General features: G+C 39.8%; 1 protein-coding gene across 6 annotated transcripts; it reads right to left on the bottom strand.

Annotated features, from left to right (window-relative positions):
- Positions 1-5,807: 5,807 nt before the first annotated feature.
- On the bottom strand, positions 5,808-19,829 carry LOC141756323 (solute carrier family 23 member 2-like). Of its 6 annotated transcripts, none has more exons than XM_074615962.1 (14): positions 19,607-19,829; positions 14,603-14,703; positions 13,814-13,899; positions 13,316-13,456; positions 12,423-12,580; positions 10,419-10,578; positions 10,017-10,198; positions 9,628-9,748; positions 9,341-9,497; positions 7,649-7,902; positions 7,401-7,565; positions 7,214-7,322; positions 6,972-7,067; positions 5,808-6,859 (listed from the first exon to the last, which is right to left on the bottom strand). In XM_074615962.1, exons 3-14 carry the CDS (start codon positions 13,859-13,861, stop codon positions 6,585-6,587), a joined length of 1,866 nt encoding a protein of 621 aa, XP_074472063.1. In that variant the 5' UTR covers positions 13,862-13,899; positions 14,603-14,703; positions 19,607-19,829; the 3' UTR covers positions 5,808-6,584. The 6 variants fall into 6 exon arrangements, with proteins under 6 accessions (XP_074472063.1, XP_074472064.1, XP_074472062.1 ...); XM_074615963.1 differs by having other exon boundaries at positions 19,611-19,803; XM_074615961.1 differs by lacking the exon at positions 13,814-13,899 and having other exon boundaries at positions 19,607-19,805.
- Positions 19,830-25,361: the final 5,532 nt, after the last annotated feature.

A 25,361-nucleotide genomic window follows, 5' to 3' on the forward strand; every position in this document is an offset into this window, starting at 1 on the left:
CGGTGGCTGCTTGACGAAGCTGGCTCATACCGCCCTGTTCTGGATCCGTGTTGCATCTGTCACGCTGCATTCGGCTCTTTTTAGTGAGCCAGATCATTTGGCTCAGCTCACCAAGAAGAGCCGGCTCTTTCGGCTCCCAAACGGCTCTTCATCTTTACCACTTCTGCCTTTTATAATTCAGCCAAATTTAGCGCTCTTTTGACCTATGATTAGTATGTGTGCACATATATCACTTAAATTATTCAATATAATCATACTAAACCTCATAATTTCCAGAATATCATAATTTTACATGCTGCTTCGTTTCCGACTGTCACTCATCTCGTCTGCTATTCGCGCACCGCACTCCTTTCTCTCTCTTCCTCTTCCTCCTGCTCTGTACCTGTAGACCACGCGGAGAAGATCATCCTATCATTCTGCCTTGAATTAAGTAAAGAAAAGAAAAAAACGGCTCTCGGACGGGAGCCGGCTCTTTGAACCAGCTCGTTCGTGACCAACACATCACTAACACTGACAAAGTTAGTGGAGGGAAATGTACGTTAACTAAAATGATCTCTTACAGCGTAAAGGAAATACGTGTTAGCAGAAATAGATAAACTCGCACATTTTGGGTGAAAATATGAAGAGGAGGTAGGAGTGATCCTTTAAGCAGGAGGGCATGTTGTGAAAGCTACGTCAAGAACATTGTGTCCTTCACTGTTGACCGAGAACACCTCGGAAGGAGTGATTTACAACACAATAACAAAGGCTTATTTTAGGAAAGGCCTCTTCTACGAAACCCTCCAATTGCATAACTGAAATATGGCTAAACACGTGATGACGTGCAGCTGTTAGTTTAGACGCTGGTGGGTCAAGAGGGTTAGTTTTCACCACGAGGCATGGCCTCAATTCAATTTGCTTTATTGGCATGACTTTCAGGTGAACAATATTGACAAAGCATCAATTCAATAATAAATACAAATAAAAAAAATAAAAACATATATACAATTCATTAAGCAAATTACAATATACAGATATTTAAAAAGAACATGCATGGAAGAAAATAATAAAGAAGTAATTAATGTTTGTTGTGTCAATAAAACAAACAAATAAAAATCAATTAATAACAATATATTACAATACCAAAGGATAAATGTCAAAAAACATGAAGTAGAGGAGTAAATAAGAGGTACAGTGTGAGTTACATCTACTATGTTCTTCTTCTTCTTCTCTCGGTTTCTGGCGGATCGCAACCAACTTTAAGGTGCATACCGCCACCTACTGTACAAGAGTGTGTAACATCATGTCATTTGCTCTTTACCCCTACTCTTAAATTCTATCCACCAATCCTGTGTCTCTTAAGAACATTAATAATGCCTTCCTGGTGCCTTCAACCCCCTCACCCTCTGTTCCCAGTATCCCCATCAGATCCCAATGTAGGCTATTTATGTGTATGAGGAAACGTCAGCAGTGGGTGAACATACTCTTACTTACATACTCTTGGCACATTATCAATACCCCTGAGGGTCTTTAGAAAACTACTACACTACATCTCAGAGGCAAATATTGTACTTTTTAGTCCACTAAATGTATCTAATAACTTTAATTACAAGTTACTTTGCAGATTCAGATTAATAATACAAAATATAATCAACAAATTAATTATGATAGATAGAATATTACTAAAGATTAAGATGAGACTTGATCCCAAATTCACAAGCTTCCCAGCAGTATATAAAGTAGTTGAAATAAGCACCACCTTTACCAGCTGCAACATTAAGCATTATTCTGAAATGGGCCATTCTGCATAATGAGTGCTTTTACTTTTGGTACTTTAAGTATATTTTGATGCTGATACCTCTGTACTTTTGCTTAAGTAAACTTTTGAATGTAAGACTTTAATTTGTAACATGGTATTTTTACACTTTTACGTTTAAGTAAAAGAGCTGACGAATTGTTGCACCACTGATTGTGAGCCTTCTTTGCACACAGTATGATGCAATGGTTCTGACTGAAAACCAAACTAAAGCCTGTAGCCCCCTCCAGTGTTCAAAGGAACATAATACACCATGCAGTAGAGAGGCAAAGAGGAAAAAAAACATTGCAGTATAAATGAACGTAAATCACGCTTTTCCAGAAAAATACACCATCAGGATTTAAGCTTCCTCACGGTGCAGTCCCTCATCTCTGACATGCAACAGGCCTATTATAAGAATCCTACATATATGGAAACAAAGTCTTTTGATGAATCAGGGATTACAGGGTCCCTCTTGTGTTGGATAAGGCAGACACTGCAGAGTACTAATGAGTACAATGGGAATGATGTGAGTTTTCTTTTTGGGATGAGCTGGTCCTTAAAGTAGGCTGTGTTCACCTCTTGTCTGGCTCTGTTAATGAAGACCAATGGGAACGCTGTGATGAGGCAGAGGCAGGTCTCAGGGTGGGAGAGAATTATCCATCTGACCTGGGAAAAGGCTGAAAATCTTTGCGCTGAATGTTTCAAGCGTGAAAAGTTTGGAGAGCTAACTTGCTGCCAGAGTGCGTGTACGGGCTGTAACAGTGGATCAACGCTGAAAAGTGGTTTGAGATGGCAAGAAAGAGAGAGGCATGAGGGGAGTTGATGAAAGAGTAAAGGAAACAGAGAGAAATCTTGATGAGTGAAGAGGGACTGCAGCTTTATGAATATTTCAGGCTATTTCTCAGCACCCAGCAGCGCTCTCATTACAGAGTCACAACCTCGTTCATTTACATGTGTGTTTTTCTGTATACATGTCTCAGTCATTGTTAATTATGGAGTAACAGTCCTCGGAGGCTGCAGCAAAATTAGCAATATTACAGCCGACGCTAAATCGAGTGGCAAAACAGAACAAAATTATGCCACTTGAATAATTCATAATTGTACTAAATTATCGTCGGTGCTCCTCATCAAATACAAAATATCATAAATTATCTTTGTATATTTGATAAAGCACACAGATGTTATGCAATTGTAAATTGGTATATTCTATAAACAAGATGAACTAACAGCCATGGATCACATGGTTGAAGTGATAAATGCAGCATCTCTTCTAGCACGTGAAGACGCATTGAATTGGGTTTACTAAAAGTCACTGGTCAAGTCAGTTACTTGACCATGAATGGGTCTAGTTAATGCCTTGTTTCCATTAAAAACAGACTGCCGATTTGAGCTTGTTAAACAGTATGTACTTACTACAATAACCAATTTCACAAACCAAGCCCATGCTAAAACAACTCAAAAACAAAAATCCTTCTTCTCTACAGGAATCAGACTCTGTGGCTATCGGCTTATCTGCCCAAAAATCCACGTCCAGCAAACCTTCCCTCTCAGAGTCTGCCCACCGTCGAGCTGACGGTCGACGTGCCTCCCGGCCCCACCGAGCCTGCAGCAGTTGTGAAACGTGCCATCAAAATTCAACTTATTAGGTAAAGCACAGAAACATAGAAACTTCTCCTTAGTTTCCTCTAACTGCACACACTTCTTCTCTTTCCTACCATGTCATGTGCCCCGTGTGACTGACATGCTGAGATTCATAGAAGGCCTCTTGTAAGGTAGACAGATAGAGCTGGATGAATGTCATATCTTTTCACCACAAGAGGGCAATGAAGCCTTTATTCTGGCCTCTTCCTTAACCGTAGCAAAGGCTTGAGTACACAGACGCACAGTTCAAAGACTCGTCACTTGGTGACAGCAAAGCTGATGCCTTTACAGAGGCTCTTGTCCCAAATGGGCCTCCTGACTACCACGGATCTCACATTTGCTGTCGGCACTATGCCCAGGCTAATGGGAGGTGTGATCCTCCTGCTGTGGAATGGGACTTGTAGTTTACAGCTGGCAGGTAATTCAGGATGAGGAGTAAATCTCTCTGGCTTCTGTTTTAAGACTCTTTGGTGGGTGGCACGTTAGCAAGCCTTTCATTATGTGGCTAGATGTAAATGCTCCCTAAGAACTTCATAATGCTTTAAATGGAGTTATGTTAATGATCAAACGAGTGACTCAATTTTCAGGTGTAAACTATGGAAGTTTTTATTGGACTTTATTAGTTGTAACCCACAGAAGACATTCCACAAATGTATACCATGATCCGCAAATATTTCACTACCCACAAACATGTATTTTTGTATTTGTGTTGTGTAAAGTCACATCCACAAAAATACAGGGCGATTTGCAAATACGCATAACTTACTCTGTAAATACGTATTTTAAGGTTTATATGTAAAGTGATATCTACACATTTGTGCATCTATTTCGCATTTACAGGTCGCTTCCTGTGGATTTGTTGGCCACATGACATTTGTAACTTCCCTCCTGTTTGTTTACAGAATTTTGTCCGATTGGTACCGCAGCAGATCCGTAGATAATAGTTGTAATCCACAGAAGACAATTCACAAATATGTAACAAGATCTGTTACATATGTGTTAAACAAAGACCTTATTTCAAGCATCTAACTAAAAACCCATTGACTTCCAGACGAAGGAACCGGAAGTGCTAAAATGCTATCTCATTTCCGAGTTTTAGCACTCATTCCTGCAGCTCTCTATAGTCACCATATTCTCCCTCTGATCACGCTCAATCGTGACAGCCAGTTTCAACTCAGTGTGCTGATTCATCCAGTATTTCCGAGCACTGAGGTATCAGATATTCCCGCCTCTGAGCTCAAGCAAATGAACAGACCTGATTCTTCTGGCTCACTAAAAGAGACCGAGGCTTAACCTAACTTATATTATGATAATCTACCACTGTGTTATGCACTCACACATTGGTTGTGTGAGTGCATAACACCAAGTTTCTTGCAGCATATTGCCAGAACTCTTATACTGAATATGAACTGAAAAATATCCCGAGAGTGTGTGCACAAACATATTGTAAACATTTCAAGTTGATTCCTTAAACAAGTGGCTGGGTAACAGTTATAGATACATCCTTCTTATTTTTGAAGTTGTATTTAGTTCTACATCATATTTTTTTCCCTGTGATGCTTAAGGCAAGGCAAGGCAGCTTTATTTGTATAGCACATTTCAACAACAGGGCAATTCAAAGTGCTTTACATAAACATTCAAGAACATTGCGACAAAGTGCAAAAGAACATTAAGACATAATTAAAACAGTTATAAAAACATTAAAGATGAGAAAATAAAAACAAGTTGGCTTAAATCAATTTTCTAAGAATAGAAAAATAGCAGATAATATTGAAATCCCAGCCCACATGGCAGAGAAGTAATATGAAGCCACTGCAGTGTATAAAAGTCAGTCATATGAATGTGGGTACCGTAAATGAGATCAGCTGAAATATATTTACTTATGTGGGCATTTGAATCAGCGGGAGTGTGTAGAGCAGTCTCTCACATTTGATCCTCATCTACTGCTCATGAATACACAATTTCTGTCTCTTTCTCTCCATCATTTCTTCTGTTTGTCTCTCTCCCTGCTCTCCTAACTCCATTTGCGGCAATATTTATGTCCAAAAGATAAACTTTGGCGTCTGAATGCTTTCAACAATATATCTTATAAAAATGCCTGAAAGCTGAGGAGGACTGATGAGGTAAGAAAAATAAAAACAACTCCTCAAGGCTGAAGTCTCACAGACAGAAAAAAATGAGGTGCTGGTAAATTGAAGCCTTCTCTGATGAGCAGAGAATTGCTGAGTTATCATTACCATTTCCCATTGAAATGCAGATCGCCGGCACAGTGTTACATAAAACCCTATTGTGAATCACTGCGCAAAATCCCTTTCCACAACACCAGTTTACAAAATGTAATATTCTGTAACGCTTTTTCAGTGAGGTACATCCAGAGAAAAAGGTGAGATTTTGTGCAAATTACAACCGTGCTATTGTACCATCCTGAAATAACATTAGAGTGTGCAGCCAACCATTGACCAGTGGTCCAAATGGGCCTCGGGGAAAACGGATGGCTCCACTGATCAAAGCATTACGCAATATCCCACCTGCCTGTCAAGAGCTGGTGAGGCTGAGGAAATGAATACACAGAGAAAGAGACGAAGGCATGGGGGTCAAAGAAAAAGATTGACAAGATAGATGTGTTATCTCTGTTTGCTTTTGGAAAAGGAAACACAATAACAGCTAGAGGGTTGCTGCGGTGGCTTTTTAAGCAGCTGCTTAGATCAGTGTGAAGATAGGGGCTGTGTGATAATACAGTTATCCATGGGCTAAATTTAATTTCCTTTGAAAGAGGAGAATGAAGAACGCATTATTCTAGTTTTCTGTCTATATGTTGGTGTTGACCGGCTGTGAGTTATTGGAAGATTTTCAGAGTAACGGTGGAACATAGTAACACTTTGATCATTTAGTGGTTCTCTTTTAATTGGTGTTGACAGAATGTGAGAGCTCCAGTTCACAGGTATTTTTATTTCTCTCTGCGTATTCAGACCAGAATAGTGAAAACATGGGTTAAACATCCAAATCGACAGTTAACAATACATAAACTTACTGTAATCACCTATCAACCAGTGATGGCTAGCTTAAAGATCCCAGAGACAATATTTCTGTGACCTTTGTTTAATTAGAAACAGCTGTGTGACCTAAAAAGATATGATTTTTATTATTTCATTTTATTACACCACCTCTACCTCAGCGCTAGAGCAAATTCATCAGTGACCTCCTTGCCATCGAGCAGTTGCTCACTCCTCCGCTCCTGTGGGGTATTATTGTCTTCCGACCTGCACTCGGATCTGTTACCCTTCCATGGGCAGAAAGGGACGTAACGGACCCACGATCGGGACGAGAGCCAAGAAGTTATGCCAAAGGGGAGGTCATACACCTCTTCAGTTCCCAAGGTGGAGCTAGAGTCCTCCAGTTGTGCTTTGTCCCAGTGTAAGAGGCCACGCTCTTGTTTGGTCCCTAAGACAGTGGTATAAGAAAGACTATTAGACCACAGTTTTCTTTATAATACAGCACAGTTTACATTCATGAATGCTATTTGATTCAATAACAACTTTCCATTTCAGCTTACCAGGAATTGTGTTATCTAGGAAGAAGCCAAGAAACCCTCCCACGAACATGTTTGTGGTCAGTAATATGTGTAACACTTGGTCTACCCCTTTAACACCTGCGTTACACACCAAGGGCAAGAGAGGAAAAAATAGGAGTGCAATACAGTCAAAATATTTTCAGATCGATATGCATCACTTGCTGTTCTAATCGAGACTGAATGCAAGCTGTTCAAAAGTAATGAAAACATTTCCTGGTAGATACCTGTTTCTACGAAATCAGGATTCTTCTTTATCCAGTTTGGAATGACGAGTGCAGAAAACAAAGAAAAACCAAAAACAAATATATTCCTGGAGGAATTCATGTCTGTGGACTGTAAAACGAGAAGTGTCAGTGAAACAGTAGCAAAGCATTTGGAAACAATTTGACTGAATATCAAATCATATGTTACCTGCAGGTTAGAAATTCCTGTTGCAGTTATGACTCCAAACATGATCTGGTACATCCCCCCCATCACAGGGGTGGGGATGGTGGTGAAGATGGCTCCGATTTTACCCAGCATCCCTACCACAACCATGAAAGCTCCACTCACAAGAATCACCGTTCGGCTGGCCACCTGTTGTAACACAAACAGTTTGAAATATGACAGTTTCGCTTGAAATGAAGGTTAAACTGTAGGGTTGGACGTCAATATCTTACCTTGGTGATACCCAGAGCAGCCACATTCTCACTAAATGAGGTAGTGCCGTTGCCTGTGCCAAAGGCCCCTGCCAACAAACTTCCGAGCCCTTCGACACCAATGCCCCGGCTGATGGCGTGCTTGGGGGGAGGAGGGGCCCCTGACAGCCTGGCACATGCGTAGTAATCGCCAACAGACTCTGCCATGGAGCATATTATTCCAGCTATCATCCCAAACACACCTGCCAGACTCACAGTTGGCATGCCCCACTGACCTGAATGAAGAGTCAATATAGTGTTTATTGAATAGTCTATAAATAGACCATCTTAGCTGGAGGCAAAACCAAACAAAGACTGGAGGCAAACACAAATCACGTCAGAGGAGTAGTAGTAGGCCAAAGGTATATATGGAAAATGTCATCTTGCTGTGTTGTTGGGTGCCAGAATTAGAGGAGTATGGCTCTAACTTGAAATTGTATTACATACCTTTGAGATGACAAACTGTGATTCGAGGCTGTAGCGAGCTTCAATATCAGCGAAGCATTTCAGAGATGAAGAGAAACTTTTGCCAACAGTTTAGCATAGACTCCAGTTAACCTCCGCTGCCAGCCCGTTCTTATTCCCAGGGCATCAAAAACCAAGGCTTTGTCACGGCTGTCAGCGTGTGATACCGCTGCACAAGACACCCTTTAGCGGCGGTATGAAACACACCGGGTCTTGACTAACTACAATGTAAACCCATCTGCAGCAACAGTAAACACTCAGAGAAAGTGTGCCGGGAGCGAGTATGGTGACATCCAGGACACCGCTGTTCATGTCCCGTGCGTTAAGTTTCACTTTTACGTTACAATAATGCAGTTACAGCAGTTCGTTAGTGTCCCTTGTTCACAACATCGAGTCACATTTTCACTAATGTAGTAATTTTAAGCCCAACCATGTTATTTCCTAAACCTGGTGTTTTTGTTGCCTAAACCTAAGCAGGAGTTTTTCTTTAATTCACAACGTTAAACATGTGTTTACTGCGACCGAAAAGTGACGCCGAGTGGTCTGACAAAGCGTCAATATGTGAGAATGTGTTGACTCAGCCATCACGGCTGCTGCACCGCAGCAGTGAGCTCACCGCTCACACAGAAGGCTTAAATATTAGAGATGGTGCTCATTTTCTCTCTATTTCTGAAATGCTTCGCCAAGATTGTAAGACTGTCTTTTTGACTGACTTTTTTGGGTTGCTTTGCAGTGTAGGCAAAAAATGCCAGTGCTGGAATAGCAACTTTTTCTGCAGGATAGTTACAGGCATCCAAAGATTTATACACCCTGAGTTTCTCTTAGGCTACAATGCTCGCTTGGTTTCTCTATCATGTGTCTGGCCATTGAGTCCGCGTGTAGGGGTCGGCCAATCTGGTCCCGAAATGATAACTTTCTAAGGTAACACTCACGGTTCCGGAGAGTAAGTTACTACCTATTCAGTATTTTCGTCAGCCATTGTTAAAAACAAGCCAACAAAACTTCCCAGCCAGCGTTAGCTAACGGGTTCAGAGAATTACTCTGCCTCCAGTTACGCTCTGCCCACAAAAATACGTCAGCATGTTCACTAACAGAAAAGTCTACATCTAAATACTTTCAGCAATGTTGTGAATATTTGATTGTACACCCACTATACCTCTTACTTTCCCTTATCTCCCTGACAGATAAGGAGTGGTGATGTGGACCTACCAGGATAAGGAAAGGTGAACCAGGAAGCCTCATTCACCACATCTCCTTTCACATCAGTGCGGGCCAGGTGGCCATATTTGGCTGGATCAGATGGAAGGATATCAGAGATGGTAAGGATGTAGCAGATTAACCATGAGACCGCAATGCCCAGCAGAATCTAATGAATATATAATATTAGTATCAGTGTCAGTATTTCCGAGTAACCATAAAATACAACAAAAAATGTTTTAAAATATACATTGCCATCAATAACGTAGAGTATTGTAATGACTTTCCAGAGAACATACAGGCATTAACTGGAAGATATAGAACTTTGAGGTGTGCAGTTTCTTGGCTTTGCTATATGCAGGAACAGGGATCGGTATGCGACGGAGGTACTGGGAGAACAGGATGATCAGCCCTGTGGTCCTGTGTGTATGAGAAGAACTGTCGTTAGCATGATAATGCAAAATTAGAGACTGATATACTTGAAACAGGCCAGTGATGACACATTCTCCACTGAAGGAGAATCTAGCTTGTCTAATCTCAATTTCAAAAGAGCTAGTTCAGTTTTTAATGTTAGTGTTTTTCTTCCTGAAAAAGTGCTAAATGCAAACACTGCCGGTTCACACGGTAAAAACATTTCCCTTCCAACTGAGCAAAGAGGCATTCACCGTGGCAGCGAGCGCTTACGTACATAGCAGAGATGCCCCAGTGGCTGCCAGCCGTGGCTCCGACTGAATCGAACAGTGACATGCCTATGAGAGAGACTGTGGGGGCAATGGTTAAGGGGCCAACGAAGCGCATGAGGAAGCCGATGAGGCCAGTGAAACCGACCAGGATCTGGAGGAGAGAGGCCACCATGATAGAGCCCTGCAGCTGTGGACAGGAACACAACAATCAAGATCATTAGCATCAACGTCATCACTCTCTCTTTGGTTGAGTGGCAGACTATAACACCAAAATGATTGGTTACTTCCCGGAGTGGAAGCTACAGAAGCTTTGCTGAATTAATCATGAGCTCCACAGAAGTGCTGTTTCACGTCTTTGTTGGCTAAGCTTCTATCAGATCTGTGAATGCGCATATGTGCTGGCTCACTGTTCTCATGCGGGTCTGCCACACTTCTATGAAGAGAGGTGAGGAGGTGTTGACCAGACTGGCGTTCTGGGTCCAAGCTGGGCACTTCCAGTCTGGCATGGTCAACAGGGCCATGGCGGGGGTCAACAAAGCAAATGTGGCCCCCTGGAGGATGGGAAGCCTACAAGTGTGACATAAACAGAAAGGATTCTCTGTCAGACATTGAATGAGACAAAGCAGTTAAAGGACGCCACGTCTACTGATGTATAAGACTACTAAACAGTACAGTATCCAACTGGTTAGCTTGCATTTGATGGACATTTTTCATTTTCTTCTTATTGAATCTATTTTTGTTATTAAGGTTAGTTAAAATTGTATATCAAATAGCATGCACAATAATGGGTGAGACTTTCTTCTACAAAGTAAAAAGACTATAGTCTACAGCCATACTACAAGCTGAGGCTGTACTAAATGTGAACGTCAGCATGCGAACGTCAACATGCTAACGTCAGCATGCTTACATGCTCACAATGACAATCTTAACATGCTTATTTGTAGCAGATAGGCTATAATGTTGACATGTTCACCATCTTAGTTTACTGTGCCAACATGCTAACGTCAGCATGCTTACATGCTCACAATGACAATGTTAACATGCTGATTTATAGAGAGGTGAAGTCCTGCCCTTTCTGGTGGACCGCCATTGGACCTTTTTTCGGAAAAAAAATATGAACGGTAGTCAACGGCGAGAGACAAATATTTATCCCATTTTAATTGTGCCATGAATCACACATGTGATGTTTGTCGATTTAAAACATAATTTTTAAAATTTAGAAAGACTACACACACAAAGGTCGCGTAAGTGACGTCTCTCTCTCTGAAGCTACGATGCCTGTGTGTTTTGTACCAGGGTTGTACTCACACCAGCAACGGGTTTTGCTCGTTCTTTCGCTTCCCGGTTGATTAAAAGATCAAAAGTTGCTGGATAAAACACATTAGGTTATAGCGTTACATTTGTAGGCCTACAAATGTAGGCCTACAAATGCTAGCTAGCTAACTAAGTTAGCTAGCTAGCTAGCTAGCTAGTGTTGGTGACGTATGTTGTGCGAGACGAGAGATGTAGTTCACTGAGCGGTTTCACACAAAACTAAATGATACGACGACAAACCTGCGACAAACTGAGTATTTCTTGACTTGTAAAATTATCTTTTAAATTGACAAACATCATATGTGTGATTCATGACGCAATTCAAACAGAATCAAAAAAATATTTGTCTCGCCGTTGACTACTGTAGCCTACATATTTTTTCCAAAATAAGGTCCCATGGGGTCCACTGTAAGAGGACGGACTTCGCCTCTCTAAGAGATAGCCTATAATGTTTACATGTTCACCATCTTAGTTTACTGTGTCAACATGCTAACATTGCTAGCTCTAAAGCCATAGTTGAAGCTGATGGGCATGTCATCAGTTTTACAGGTATTTGGTCAAAATGAACCTCAAAGTTACATATTAAACAGTAGTAGTAGTAGTAACATGTTATCAACTGCACATGTGTTTCTGTCTACCAGGCAAATGTAAGCCCATGTTGCCGATTCACTCCCCCTTTAGCTCTATTTTGGTCTCCACCAACTCCTGAGAAAAATATCTAGGTCTATAGCTGTTCTTTTTTTTTTTTAATTCCTTCACAAGCTATCAATAACTACGTCTGTCTGTCCCGCATTTAGTGCTCAGCTGGTAGCATACAATAGGAGGTTTACCAGAGATTTTTCTTGCCAGGAATAGCTGCTTGCGGCTGCTTGACATGGTTTGGTAAGAGCATGGTGACTGAACCATCAAGAAAATGTGGCGTGAAACCAAAACAATGAGCTAAAATGAGCTAAAAAGCTGTGTGGACAGCTGTTTGTCACTGTGTCCTCACTTTTGTTAGGAAAATAAAAGTAAAAAGTTTTTCAAGTTCAACTATCTTGCCGATTTTCGTTTACAGGATGGAGAGTGGTAGAATGAACTAGCACCATCATTCTGACCTGATACCGAAGGTGGCCTGCAGCATGGTGATCAGGCCAGAGGAGAAGAAAAAGGTGTTAATGAGGTGACTCTGGGTCAGGCTGTCGTGCTGCAGACACAGCCCCTCCGAGAGAATGAGGGGGACAGAGGTCATCGCACTGAAGGCTGTCAGGTAATGCTGCACAGGAGAGGAGGAGTGATGAGAATGAAGAATTGACGGCATTGATGACACCTACAAACACTGAACACATTAAGAATGCTGGTCTATACCACATACAGTATCTTCTTTCTCTGGGTTGATAAAAACAGTCTGCATTTAGAGTAATAGACAGTTACATTATGCAGTTAAAGGGACATGCCAAAACAGACCAGTCACAGCAGTGCGAACTGATTACCACCATTAATCATATGTTATTTATCAGTGTTAGAGAATATATGTGCCGTGGCTGGAGACATTATGCTTTCGGGTTGTCCGTATGTACTGTACGTCCGTCCCATTCTAGTGAACGCGATATCTCAGGAGCACCTTTAGGGAATTCCTTCAAATTTGGCACAAACGTCCACTTGGACTCAATGATGAACTAATTTGATTTTGGTGGTCAAAGGTTCAGGTCACTATGACCTCACAAAACACTTTTTTGGCCATAACTCAAGAAGTCATATGCTGATTATTTCATACAAATGTCTAATAGGATAAAATGATGACATTTTGGACAGACTGGTTGGCAGAGGCACACAACCGCGAGGCGGTAATTCTAGTTTGGCCTGTCCCTTTAACTGCAGACTTACTTATGAAGAAGACATGCACGTCATTACCAATAGCCTAAAACATTTTAACATGTAGTTTGTATTGCCCCAATTACAATGTGGGTTCAACAGCCACAACATCCAAGAAAATCCTTGTCACACCCACCTGAACGGCCAGAAAAATACAAAGGTACCAGGGGGGAACATCAGTCACACAGTAGGTTGGTTTATTTCTGTCCTCCTCTGTCTCACGGCTGCGTCCATGTGTCTTTCCCCCATTTTTTCTCTGTTGATCATTGAAATCCATCTGCAGCACCATATAAAAACGGACATTTCAGGTAGATAGAGACCATAGTCAACCGATAGACATCTCTGTCATTGTGTTTCTGTATTGGTGCAGGCTGTGTGAACTTTGAGCGAATTTCAGCAAAAGTTGCACAACTTTTTAGAAACTAACCTAAACTGTTCCCACTTCTCTGAATCCTGAACCCACTGTGTAGCAGGAATAATCAGAACTCTGTGAAGTGCAATTCCCGCTATTTAACAAGATCCAGAATCAAAAGCAGTTTCTCTCCTGAATGCTTACGGGTGCCTGGTGATGCTGAAAGATTACTTAAAATGCCAACACATGGCATATTTTACAGGATTAAGTCATTGTACTTACATCAAATACACGATTATCGAATGCATCACTTTCCTCCGTTGAAGCCATTGCAACTTCAGTACAAGATAGAAACTTGTTTTTTGCTTCTTGGGGTGGACTGAGGAGGTAAAATGGAAAATGAAGTCAACCGCAGACATCCAAGCAGACCACTTTCCGTTAATCATATTTGCTGCTGGTAGTGTACGGTCATCTCAGAACAAAGTTCAGCAATGTCATCCCTCAGTTACATATTATATGTTAATATGTTAGTTATTAGTTTTTGGGGGAGGGACAGTTACGTATTCAATGCTCAAAATAGATACATTTTTTGTGTTTAGATTTGAAAGACACACAGTCATGTTAAGCAGTACTGATACAAGAATGGATTGATAGATACAAATAGGCTGCATGGATGGATGGATAGTTTTCTTAATGACTCCAGAAATGTTTTTTTTAATTTAATCAATTCATATTGAGGAAAAAAACAGAAGAAAACTCTTAACCAAGAGATCAGAGAGAACTCTGACAATTTCAGCTCAACGGTTTGTTTGATCACAGTTTGCATTTAGCGCTTACCTCAAACTGTCACAATCAGTTGACAGGACAAAAAAGGGAAGATGGTTAGATAAAGAGATTTAGGCCTTCAAAGAGAAGATGTTTCCCTCACTGGGAGGGGGGAAAGAATGTGGAGATTTGATATGATCTCTCTGTGTGATGCTGATTAATGTGTCAAGACAAGTGCAGCAACGCATTATGGGAAATTATCATGTGAAAACACACAATCCAGTTTTATAACAGAAGGATGCTCACAAGTATAGGACGGCGAGTCAAGTGTAGTTCTTCCCCCTCGTCACTTGTCTTTGGGTACCAGAGCGGTGTGTTTGATGTCAGGTCATAGTCACCCGGACTCACTGAGTTGAATTAATGACACAAGGAGAAACAGTTTCACAGGATTAAACCAGGTCAAACTGACATGCCACTTATCTGCCACGAAGTACGTAGGAACTAATTGAAACAAGGCATGGAAGGCAGCAACGCACGCAGGCACATCGAGAAATTCTCTGCTTTTATAATAATGCTAATATGTGCAGTTGGGCTCTGCACTTAGGGACTCATTTATATTCTAAAGAACACCAAACTTTAATGTCACTGGCTGCAATGTAGCACACCATTAACTCCCTGCAACATTTCCATAGATGATGGCGCTTTATCATTTTGTGACTTGTAACAGGGCAGGTTCATTTTTCACGTTTTGAGTTTAGAGAAACAATTTCAGCCAATTTATGGGGAAGTAGTGTATTCGGCTCTCTGCTCATTAGAACAAAGCAAGTGTACTCCCTAATGACTTATTTGTCTTTGTTCCGTTAGATGACGGCTCCTGCTAATGCAAACTGTACATTACATAAAAAAAACAAATACTGCCACAAGTAGTGCATATAAAACATCCTGAGTCACGCTGCAAATCTGCACATCATTTTCACAACAGTACAGACCAGTTGTGACACATTCTGACAGGAAAAAGTGGGATGCACAGGGGGTTTGATAGCAGCAAAGAACATTCAGTCTGCAGACGTCACAGCACATAAAGTATTTGTTCATCCAGCAACAAGCCATTGTGTCTCAGTGGAGCCCGAGGGAACGAGTTGTAAAAGACAACACATCTTCCTGGAAGCTCTTTGTGCATATTTAGTGCAGCATGTTGCTGAAAGCATAATACGACAACATATAAACTACATCCAGTAGAGTTAGTTCCAACATTCAAATGCATAGGAGTAGACTTTTTTGAATGCAGGTCTTTCTCAGGTGAAATATGTCTCAGAAAGTTTTGAAAAGGGTGTATCCATGTTTATATTTCTACTCAGCAGAGTGGTTACAGTGTTGGTATCATATCAAAGCCTAAGGAGGCTTTGCAAGCATTACATCACGCATGCAGATGTTTCGTGTCCAGACTCTCCAGCTGAGTAAAATCAGATTGATGGTTGAATGGTTAATTTATCTCCAGCAAAGAGCCCAGACATTTTCAAAGTAAACAAGTGCTAGCACCAATCCATTCAAATGTGAAGTAAAACACACACAATCTCTGAATTGATTTGTGTATTGTTCACATTTGGATGTTTTTGTAAGGGAACACATGGAAATTCAGCAGCAGCTAGACAGGATCACAGATTGAGGCAGCGTCACTCATGTGCCGTGAATATTTAGCGATCAATTTGCACAACAAACGCAACAAGCATGTTCGTTCCCCTTGTTGAATAAGCAGAACAAGTGTGACAGATGTCCACTTGGAGTTGATCCAGTTTCTGCGGTCAGACTCAGAAAGTAAATAAGGTACTCAGAAAGTTATTTAAGCAATTTTCTTTGAAAAACATTGGTTGGAACATTTGGATATATGAGGATATGTAGATTTGTTATATGTTTTTTGAATAGAGAGGCTTGAAAACACATTCAATTATATAACCTGAAGTGTGTCAATGTGAGCTACTGTTGGCATAATACGATTTTCTATTTCTGCCCAGTCAACAGGAACAAATGTTGGCACTATCAACACGTTCTCATCACAACTCGTCATGTATTACCGCTTTGTCACAGCCCTTGGTGTCACTTTAGGTTTACGCAACAAAATCACTATAGCTACTGTGATGGAATAATTGATACACAAGTTAACTTTGGAAGGAAGAGGTCCGGAGCTGATGATGTCTTACAAAAGAAGGTTTATTGAAGCTTGATCAAGGAGAATTGACAGGTCTCCACAATAGATGCTCTCTGCGTGAAGGCCTCACAACTCTGTCCTTCCTCCCTGGTGCTCAGTGTCTTACCCCTTATCATGTTTTGACTTACTTCGCTCCTCTGGCATCTCTAACCCTGGTTGCCCTAGCGACTGGCTCTACGGTCTCCACTACAGGCACAGCTGTACAGATAACGGTGGCTCCTCTAGACAGGACTCCAACCCAATAATGTCAACAGAGGGACACTCTGACAAACACTCTGACCTTTCTACCAATAAGAGAGTAATTGATGGAAAATTCCATCACAGCTACCCTTGGCTTTACTTTATGTTTGAATAAACAACATGGTTGGACTTAAAACTAATACGTTTGTAAAGTGAAAATTAAACTGAACGTTGAAACTACTGTATGTCACCACACTGCCGGCACACTTTTTCTGAGCGTTTACTGTTGTCACGGATGGGTTTATATTGAATGTAACGTCCGGTGCGTTTCATACCATTACTATGGGGTGCCTTGTAAGGCGGTATCACACACCAGATACGTTGAATGTCCACGTTTTTGCATTTGGTCAGAGCAAGTGACGTACAACAAGCGACGCGCAGGGCAAGTGACGTAGTATATCGAGCGGCCTTTATTGAAAGTTACGCGGTATAATAACGAGTATAACAAGCGAGAAAGTCCACTAAGGGTGGATGGGTCGAACAAACACAATACAACTTTCAACCAGGAGACGCTGTTCGTGTCAAGCGTGAAATCAAAAGTAAACAGACTTTACGTAATTTTGTTACACTTGTTAAGTGACGTTACGTAAGACAGTACGCTAAGGGCAGTTGTTATTTATTCACGCTATACATAGTTACGGTTTTCACGTTATTATTTTAACACACACCATGGTCTTTTTTCTAACCTTAATCAAGTAGTTTTGTTGCCTAAACCTAAGCAATCATTTCACGTTTAACCATGTGACATTGTATGAGGCTGAAGATTTATGAAACACGGATTTTTGGTTTAGAAACGTTGACATTCGGTGTATCCTGTGGTTTGCAGAAACCCACAATACCAGCAATTTCTCTTGCGACCGGGTTGATTTAAATCCTGGACAAAGGTTACCTTTCAAACCAGAAGGCCTCATTGAATGGGACTGAGAAGTTGCCCTCGAGGCTCAGTGTTAAGGTCAGTCTAAGTGACAACCTCTACTTTTGAACCCGAGGAAGAATGTAAACAAAGTAATCCGGTTTCTCTCTCTGTGCTGTCTCAATCCTGACTCCATATCACTTGATGTTATCACCCCTGTGAACAATGTTTAACATCAGTGTCAATATAACCAAAGAGCTGAAGGTCACAGCAGGGAAGATGCCTCAAGGCAGCATCAATCATCTTTAATATTATGTCAACTTAAGATACTTTGACTATTAAGATGTTATATCACTCTGTATATTGTATGCTAGGGAGCAGTGATAAAGCTATAAATCCTTTGCAACCAATGCTTATAAATGGTATGCATCTTTTATTAAAAAACAACTATGCTTTCTAAAAAATGACATCCCTTACAGTATTGTGAGTCAGCCTAATTAGATAAAGTTGTTCCTGTAGGTATTTTGTAAATGTTTTTCAAGTACTTAATACATGATTGCAGTCCTAATTATGCAACGCAAGATATTCCCCAGTGTTTAAACAGAGGGCAAAACAAACCAAGACCACTGAAACGATTATCAGTAAATTGCAGTTCTCTAGTACGCCGTGTTTTGGGTGCCTTTCCTCTGCAGCAATTAGTGGGAAAAAAAAAAAGCAATGACTTGAAAAGCCTGTGCAAATATGAGATTTAAGGGAGCTCTTTAAAAACGGTGTCTCAAACTTGACTAGACAAAGGCCTGTCTGTGCAGCCATAAAAGTCGACATAAAATGTGCCTTTTGAGTTATCGGAAAGCTAACTACGTTTCCAATAAAGTTTGATTTAAAAAAAAAAAAATGAAATGTCTGCCCTTGTTCACCGTTCCTATAAAGAACAAAACTGAAGACGTCTTCCCTCTAGTGAGCTCTTTCATGTGATATATTGAAGTCATATTGTCATAGTGCTACTAAGACAGCTGCAGTGAGTCATTACAAAAAGCTTACTGAAAACACAGTGAGGGAAAAGAGGAAGGAAAGACTTGTAAGCTCTGACTTTAAAATTGTCTCTTAACCAAAAGCTTTTACGCCCTTAATACATGCAATCTGCCATCAATATGCAAAATAAAATCACACATATTATACAATACAGTTCAATAGAAAACGATAACATTTTAGAATCCAATTGTCAGCTCGACCTCACAGGTTAATAAACCGTTTGTTCGCCCCTGCGGTAAGCTTGTATTGATATCGTCTTCACAATTGTGCATTGTGCCCAGCTGACAGAGTTGTGTAGCCTAATAGGGCTAGTTCCATTAACACGTCAAAATCAATACTCATGATGAAAAACCATTTATAGGAAAGCATATACAGCAATATTAGGTTTTCATTTACTGCAGAGATTCGGTGCCAAAGGGTTGTAAACATCCAACATCTGTAATGTTTAGGGTTATGAAATATGAATGATGAACAGCCACAGTAATAATTTGGGAAAGAGCAGCTTTTTGTCTGAAAATCATTAATATGAAAATGAGATTAATGCTATATTACTACTATACTATACAAGTTAAAGAGGCGTGTTAAAATGGTTACCATTGATACACTGCAGCACTTAAAGGCCCTAAAACCTTTTTCTCAATCGTCTTTCCTATTGTGAGCAACTAGGTCCGACATCAAGACACAATTTTCTGCCAAGGTTGAACTTTTCCTGTTATTTCACATCAGGATTTTCTGTATTTGTGTTTATGTCCTTATTTGTCTCTCTATAATAATAAGTGGCATACAAAACAAGTCTATCACAATTACAGTGAAATCTTAGATAATGTAAGGCAAAGATTTTCAAGAAAAAATAGATCACACATAAACTGAAATAGAAGTGAATAATTTCACCTCTCGGTTACAACATATTTCAAGAGAAAAGTGAATTTCACGGTGACACTTTAATATAAGATAATACGGGTACAAATCATATATGTACTTACAAGTGGGTTGAGAGCAACAAGTTGACTTGAAATGTTTCCAATCAAAAGTCCGTTGTGTTTGGATCCCGACACGTTTTGACCAACGTCTCTCAATCAAAATTGTTAAACTGAAGACGTCTTCCCTCTAGTGAGATCTTTCATATGACATATTGAAGTCATATTGTCATAGTGCTACTAAGACAGCTGCAGTGAGTCATTACAAAAAGCTTACTAAAACCACAGTGAGGGAAAAGAGGAAGGAAAGACTTGTAAGCTCTGACTTTAAAATTGTCTCTTAACCAAAAACTTTTACTTCCTTAATACATGCAATCTGCCATCAATATGCAAAATAAAATCACACATATTATACAATACAGTTCAATAGAAAACGATAACATTTTAGAATCCAATTGTCAGCTCGACCTCACAGGTTAATAAACCATTTGTTCGCCCCTGCGGTAAGCTTGTGTTGATCTCGTCTTCACAATTGTGCATTGTGCCCAGCTGACAGAGTTGTGTAGCCTAATAGGGCTAGTTTCCATTAACACGTCAAAATCAATACTCATGATGAAAAACCATTTATAGGAAAGCATATACAGCAATATTATGTTTTCATTCACTGCAGAAATTCGGTGCCAAAGGGTTGTAAACATCCAACATCTGTTATGTTTAGGGTTATGAAATATGAATGATGAACAGCCACAGTAATAATTTGGGAAAGAGCAGCTTTTTTGTCTGAAAATCATTAATATGAAAATGAGATTAATGCTATATTACTACTATACTATACAAGTTAAAGAGGCGTGTTAAAATGGTTACCATTGATACATTGCAGCACTTAAAGGCCAAAGGACAAATCATATACGTACTTACAAGTGGGTTGAGAGCAACAAGTTGACGTGAAATGTTTCCAACAAAAGTCCGTTGTGTTTGGATCCCGACACGTTTTGGCCAACGTCTCTCAATCAAAATTGTTAAACTGGCGTCACAGATATTGAAAAAGTAAACACAATAAAACTTCTGGGCGTAACTATTGATAGCTCACTGTCCTGGTCTAAACTCTAGACAATATTGTCATAACAACAGGTGTCTAGGAACATGACAAGGAAGCCTCCGGTGTCATCACAATCCCGGCTCAAAGAACACATTTTCGTAAATGTACTGTTATATACGTCAGTAGCACTCTGGAGTTCTCCGCCCAGAGATATTATATCTACCGTCCATAACCAGATTAAAAAAAAATAAAAAAAATAGAAAACAAATAAAGAAATATCTTGCCAAATAACAGAATAAGCACATACTGTACTGATTTTATATCTGTGAAGTGTCTTTCTTCCTCTGTTTTATGCTTAATTACATTGCTATGTCTGGAACTACATTGTCCTCAATGTTCATGATCACATCATCATCATAACAATCTTAGAAAGAAAGACTGACCCTTGACTCTTAAATCAAACACATTATTTTGCTCAAGTTGCACCAAAACCTTAACCCTCCTTATCCTCTTTTACTATTAACATATCATGCATAATGCAGTATATATGTGTATATTGTGTTATATAAATTTATTATATCAATGTAAAAGGCTGCATTTTATGGTGTTACAAATTTAAATAAAAATATTGTGGAGAAAAAAAAACATGTCATGCATTTCCACTGCATCGTGGCCATACCCCTAGGAGCAGCAGTTTCAAAGTATAACAGCAAGAAGTACCACCCACCCAAGCAGCTAGTGTTACTGGCTTAATGGCCATTATTCCTCAGAGAACAATAAACTTTTTATAGTTGTCACAATATTTGTAAAGACTTGCCCGCTCTGCTTCATTCATAATTTATTCACATTTACCCTTCCTCAGTTGTACTCCACATCCTTTTCTCCCCAAAGACCTCATTAAGATCTTCACCTTTACTCATATTACTGAAAGGAAACCATTTTACTAAAACAGTCTGCATTATTATAATAAAAACAAATACTCATGGGTGATGGCAGAGGGACTCGAGTATGCAGTTCCTTGAGTAATTCACACACGCTCACTCGCACGTGGACACCACAAGTACTCACTTCTCCAAATTTAAAAAGTGTCTTAAGATTCAAGTGGACCCTCACTTTTATTTTCCACAGTTCACTTCAAGTTCTCTCCACGATGTTTAATTATGGAGTTGGATCTTATTCTAATTTGCAACAGAAAGAAGAGATAGGCACTAAATGATTTTAGAAGGAGATCTGATAATTAAGTATTTTACACATTCTAATTAGGCCTAGCTCTCACCTGCTCGTCTGGTAATGAGGACCATTCAGATCCTGTATTACACAATAAATCAGAGCTGAATCCTCTTTATGGGCTATTTCAATCTTGTGCAGGCCTTTTGGGTCCTATTGAGCGCTGTATTGAGAGAGCACCCTGCTGCTACAATAGTGATGTTAATAACATTAGAACATGGGCTATAGAGAACAAGCCCTTCATCATCCTGTTTGATGAATGCATAAGCAACCAAGCAGCTTTATAATGACACCTGTGTGGATATTTTAGAACCTGCCTATTCTCCTCACTTGTCCAACACTACTTCACCTACAGTGAAGGGTACTGATTCTGCAGTGTTTATAGCATCTAACAGTTAATAGATGGGCAGAGTTGGATTACCAACGGGGCAAAGCAGGCAACTGCCACAGGGCCTCTGAACTCCAGGGTTATTATACGTTAGGTTAGGCCAGGGGTCAGCAACCGTTACTATCAAAAGAGCCATTTTAGGAGAAAAAAACAAAAAACAATCTGTCTGGAGCTGCAAAACATTTGAGCATTGTGATGAAGGTAACACAGCTTATAGTTTAAGTATATAGTATATAAGTCTAATGCAGTGAGGGCCCAAAGTGCAAATGTATTACAGAGTATTAGGACCACATTAAGGGAAAATAAAATCGGAGATTTTGAGAATAAAGTCATAATATTACGAGAAAAAAGTCGTAATATTATGAAAATAAAGTCCTCACTTTCCGTGAAAAAAGTCGTAATATTACCAGAATAAAGTCATAACTTTACGAGAAAAAAAGTCGTAATATTACGAGGATAAAGTCATAACTTAACGAGAAAAAAGTCATAATATTACGTGAATAAAGTCATAAGTTTACACGACAAAAGTCGTAATATTACGAGAATAAAGTCATAACTTTACGAGAAAAAAAACGTTAATATTACGAGAATAAAGTCATAACTTTACGAGAAAAAAAACGTTAATATTACGAGAATAGAGTCATAACTAAACGAGAAAAAAAGTCATAATATTACGAGAATAAAGTCATAACTTAACGAGAAAAAAGTCCTAATATTACGAGAATAAAGTCATAACTTTACGAGAAAAAAAACGTTAATATTACGAGAATAGAGTCATAACTAAACGAGAAAAAAAATCATAATATTATGAGAATAAAGTCATAACTTTACGAGTAAAAAAGTTGTAATATTACGAGAATAAAGTCATAACTTTACGAGTAAAAAAGTCGTAATATTACCAGAATAAAGTCATAACTTCACGAGAAAAAAAAGAAAATAACACGTAAAATTACTACTTTATAATATTATGACTTTATTCTCGTAAACATATGACTTTATTCTCGTGATATTATGACTTTATTCTCGAAATCTCAGATTTAATTTTTTCCCCTAAATGTGGCCCTAATGCTCCGTCGTACCATAGACCTAAAACAATGATAAATAAAATTGAAAGTGTAAACAAAAAAACAGGTATTCATTCATCCAGAGGGAGCCACTGGAGAGGGGCTAAAGAGCCGCATGTGGCTCCGGAGCCACAGGTTGCAGATGGTTAGATGGCTAACTGTTTTTTGTTAATTTATTGAAAATGTTTGGGAATATGCTGCATTAAAGCACAGGATCAACTGACATGATAAAGATTTTAATATGAAAGTTTCATGGTAATCCATCAAATAGTTGTTGAGATATTTCACTCTGGACTAAAAGGGAAGACAGACCGTCATCCCTATAGTACTGAGCAGCTAGCGGGGCTAAAAATGGAGTGGCAAGACCTTCGCCCTGGGGCTCTCTAGCAGAGCAATCTGGCAATAATTGATATAACTTCATCAATAGATCTTAATATAAAAATTCTAATGTTTATTTTTGTTTTTATTTCTGTTTTTATTACCCTTCTGTATTGCTTCTTACTAAAAAGAAACAGCAAACACAAGGGGCCCCTAATATGCTAGCCTATTGTTGGCTGGACACAGCAGCATAATTACACATTACACATTTTCTTGGTGGAAAACACAATGTTTGATCATGCAGAGACAGAAAAAAAAGACAACAGAAGAAGCTGCTTGGAAGTTATTCTTCCTAAGAAAGATGACTTTTGTGCAAATGTGATTTAAATGACTGTGTTCATAGCCCACTTTTTGATAAGTGTGCTGTCAGACTGTTATGTTAGATAACTATTTCAGCAATTATGAAGATGATATCATATTTCACGTTAGGGATGGATGGTGGTTGCTAATTAGTTAGAACTTTGCTTTAGATCTTACATCAGATAAAAGCTAAAAACTAAGAGGCACCACGATAGAAAAAGCCCCCTTTTCAACAGAACGTCAGACAATAATGATACTTTAACCAGACAGACATTAGCAAAAGTAAGTGCATTTGACCACAGATGGTCGTGCACAGACCCCCCCCATTGTTCTTGGAATATAATCAAAGTCCCGCAGTAGTTTTGAGCCAAACATAAAGCTCGTCCCCACCAAAGATCAAAGCCCAGCCGAGGCTTTCATGCGGCGTATTGCATTGTGCTCATCATGAGCCACTCGCCTTTTGTTGCATGTAAATAGTCGTGATGAAAGGGGTGGTGTTGTTGCAGACAGGGACCGACCTGAGTCGTGCTCACATGAGCCAGTCTGAACGCATCGAGCATTCCCTCTAAAATCCCCCCCCCCTCCTTGCTGCCTGTAAGCTCCTATATCTTCATGGCTCACTAAAATATTAATCAGGCCCGGAGCAATAGCAGAAAGGCCACAAAAACACATACACAGCGCCACATGTGAGTGCACACACATTCTCGGACACATTGTTCAGAGCACGGGGGCTTGTATAATTTAGTGCTTCGGCGCTTTTGATATCTAGTGGCTGGATGGCTCACTGTGGAGCGCTGAGCTTCAGTCACAGACATGACTTCCTCCCCGGGGACAGCAGAGGAAACTGCAGCGATGTTCACTACACAAAACATTTGAAATTGAAAATCTATCATTCACACAAAAGACTGGGTTCACTGGCTGCTTTGGATTACCGCATACTGCTTGGATGTACAATACAGTGTTTTATGCTCTGACCAGTAATTATTTCAGTTACCACAATGGAGCCCGTCTGCAGTAGCAGAGATAGATGTCAGTAACCAGTCGGGTAGGCACAAGAGGCACAGGCGAGAGAGCAGATTTATGGAGCACGATATTCTCATTTTGCTTGCAGCTGTTACACTTTCTGGGCTTGTGGTTTCCAAGACATGATTGAGTTTGAATTTACTTTGCCATACATAAAGGTCAGTGCTTGTTGTGTAAACATCCCATGTAATCTGCAGGGGCCAACATATATATATATATATATATATATATATATATGGCCACTATTTGACTTGTGTTTTTTGTGTCTTAATGAAAGCATATGTGCACTGAGCAAGAACAAATTGCTGTACAAGGAAGCAAGAAAAAGAACAAACATGCAAAGTGCCAGAAAGTAGATGCCAGCAGTTGTCAGTTTGAATGTTCTGAGCCCGCGCTGA

This window comes from Sebastes fasciatus, chromosome 18 (genome assembly GCF_043250625.1).
Source record: "Sebastes fasciatus isolate fSebFas1 chromosome 18, fSebFas1.pri, whole genome shotgun sequence".
Lineage (NCBI taxonomy): Eukaryota > Metazoa > Chordata > Actinopteri > Perciformes > Sebastidae > Sebastes > Sebastes fasciatus.

What these genes read in the sequence shown, in the direction of transcription:
- LOC141756323 (XM_074615961.1), bottom strand. An exon ending in GTTCACCTTTCCTTATCCTG is followed by an intron (nt 7,903 to 9,340) that starts GTAGGTCCACAT and finishes CTCTTCATTCAG; the next exon opens with GTCAGTGGGGCATGCCAACT. An exon ending in TCCTGATTTCGTAGAAACAG is followed by an intron (nt 7,068 to 7,213) that starts GTATCTACCAGG and finishes TGTGTAACGCAG; the next exon opens with GTGTTAAAGGGGTAGACCAA.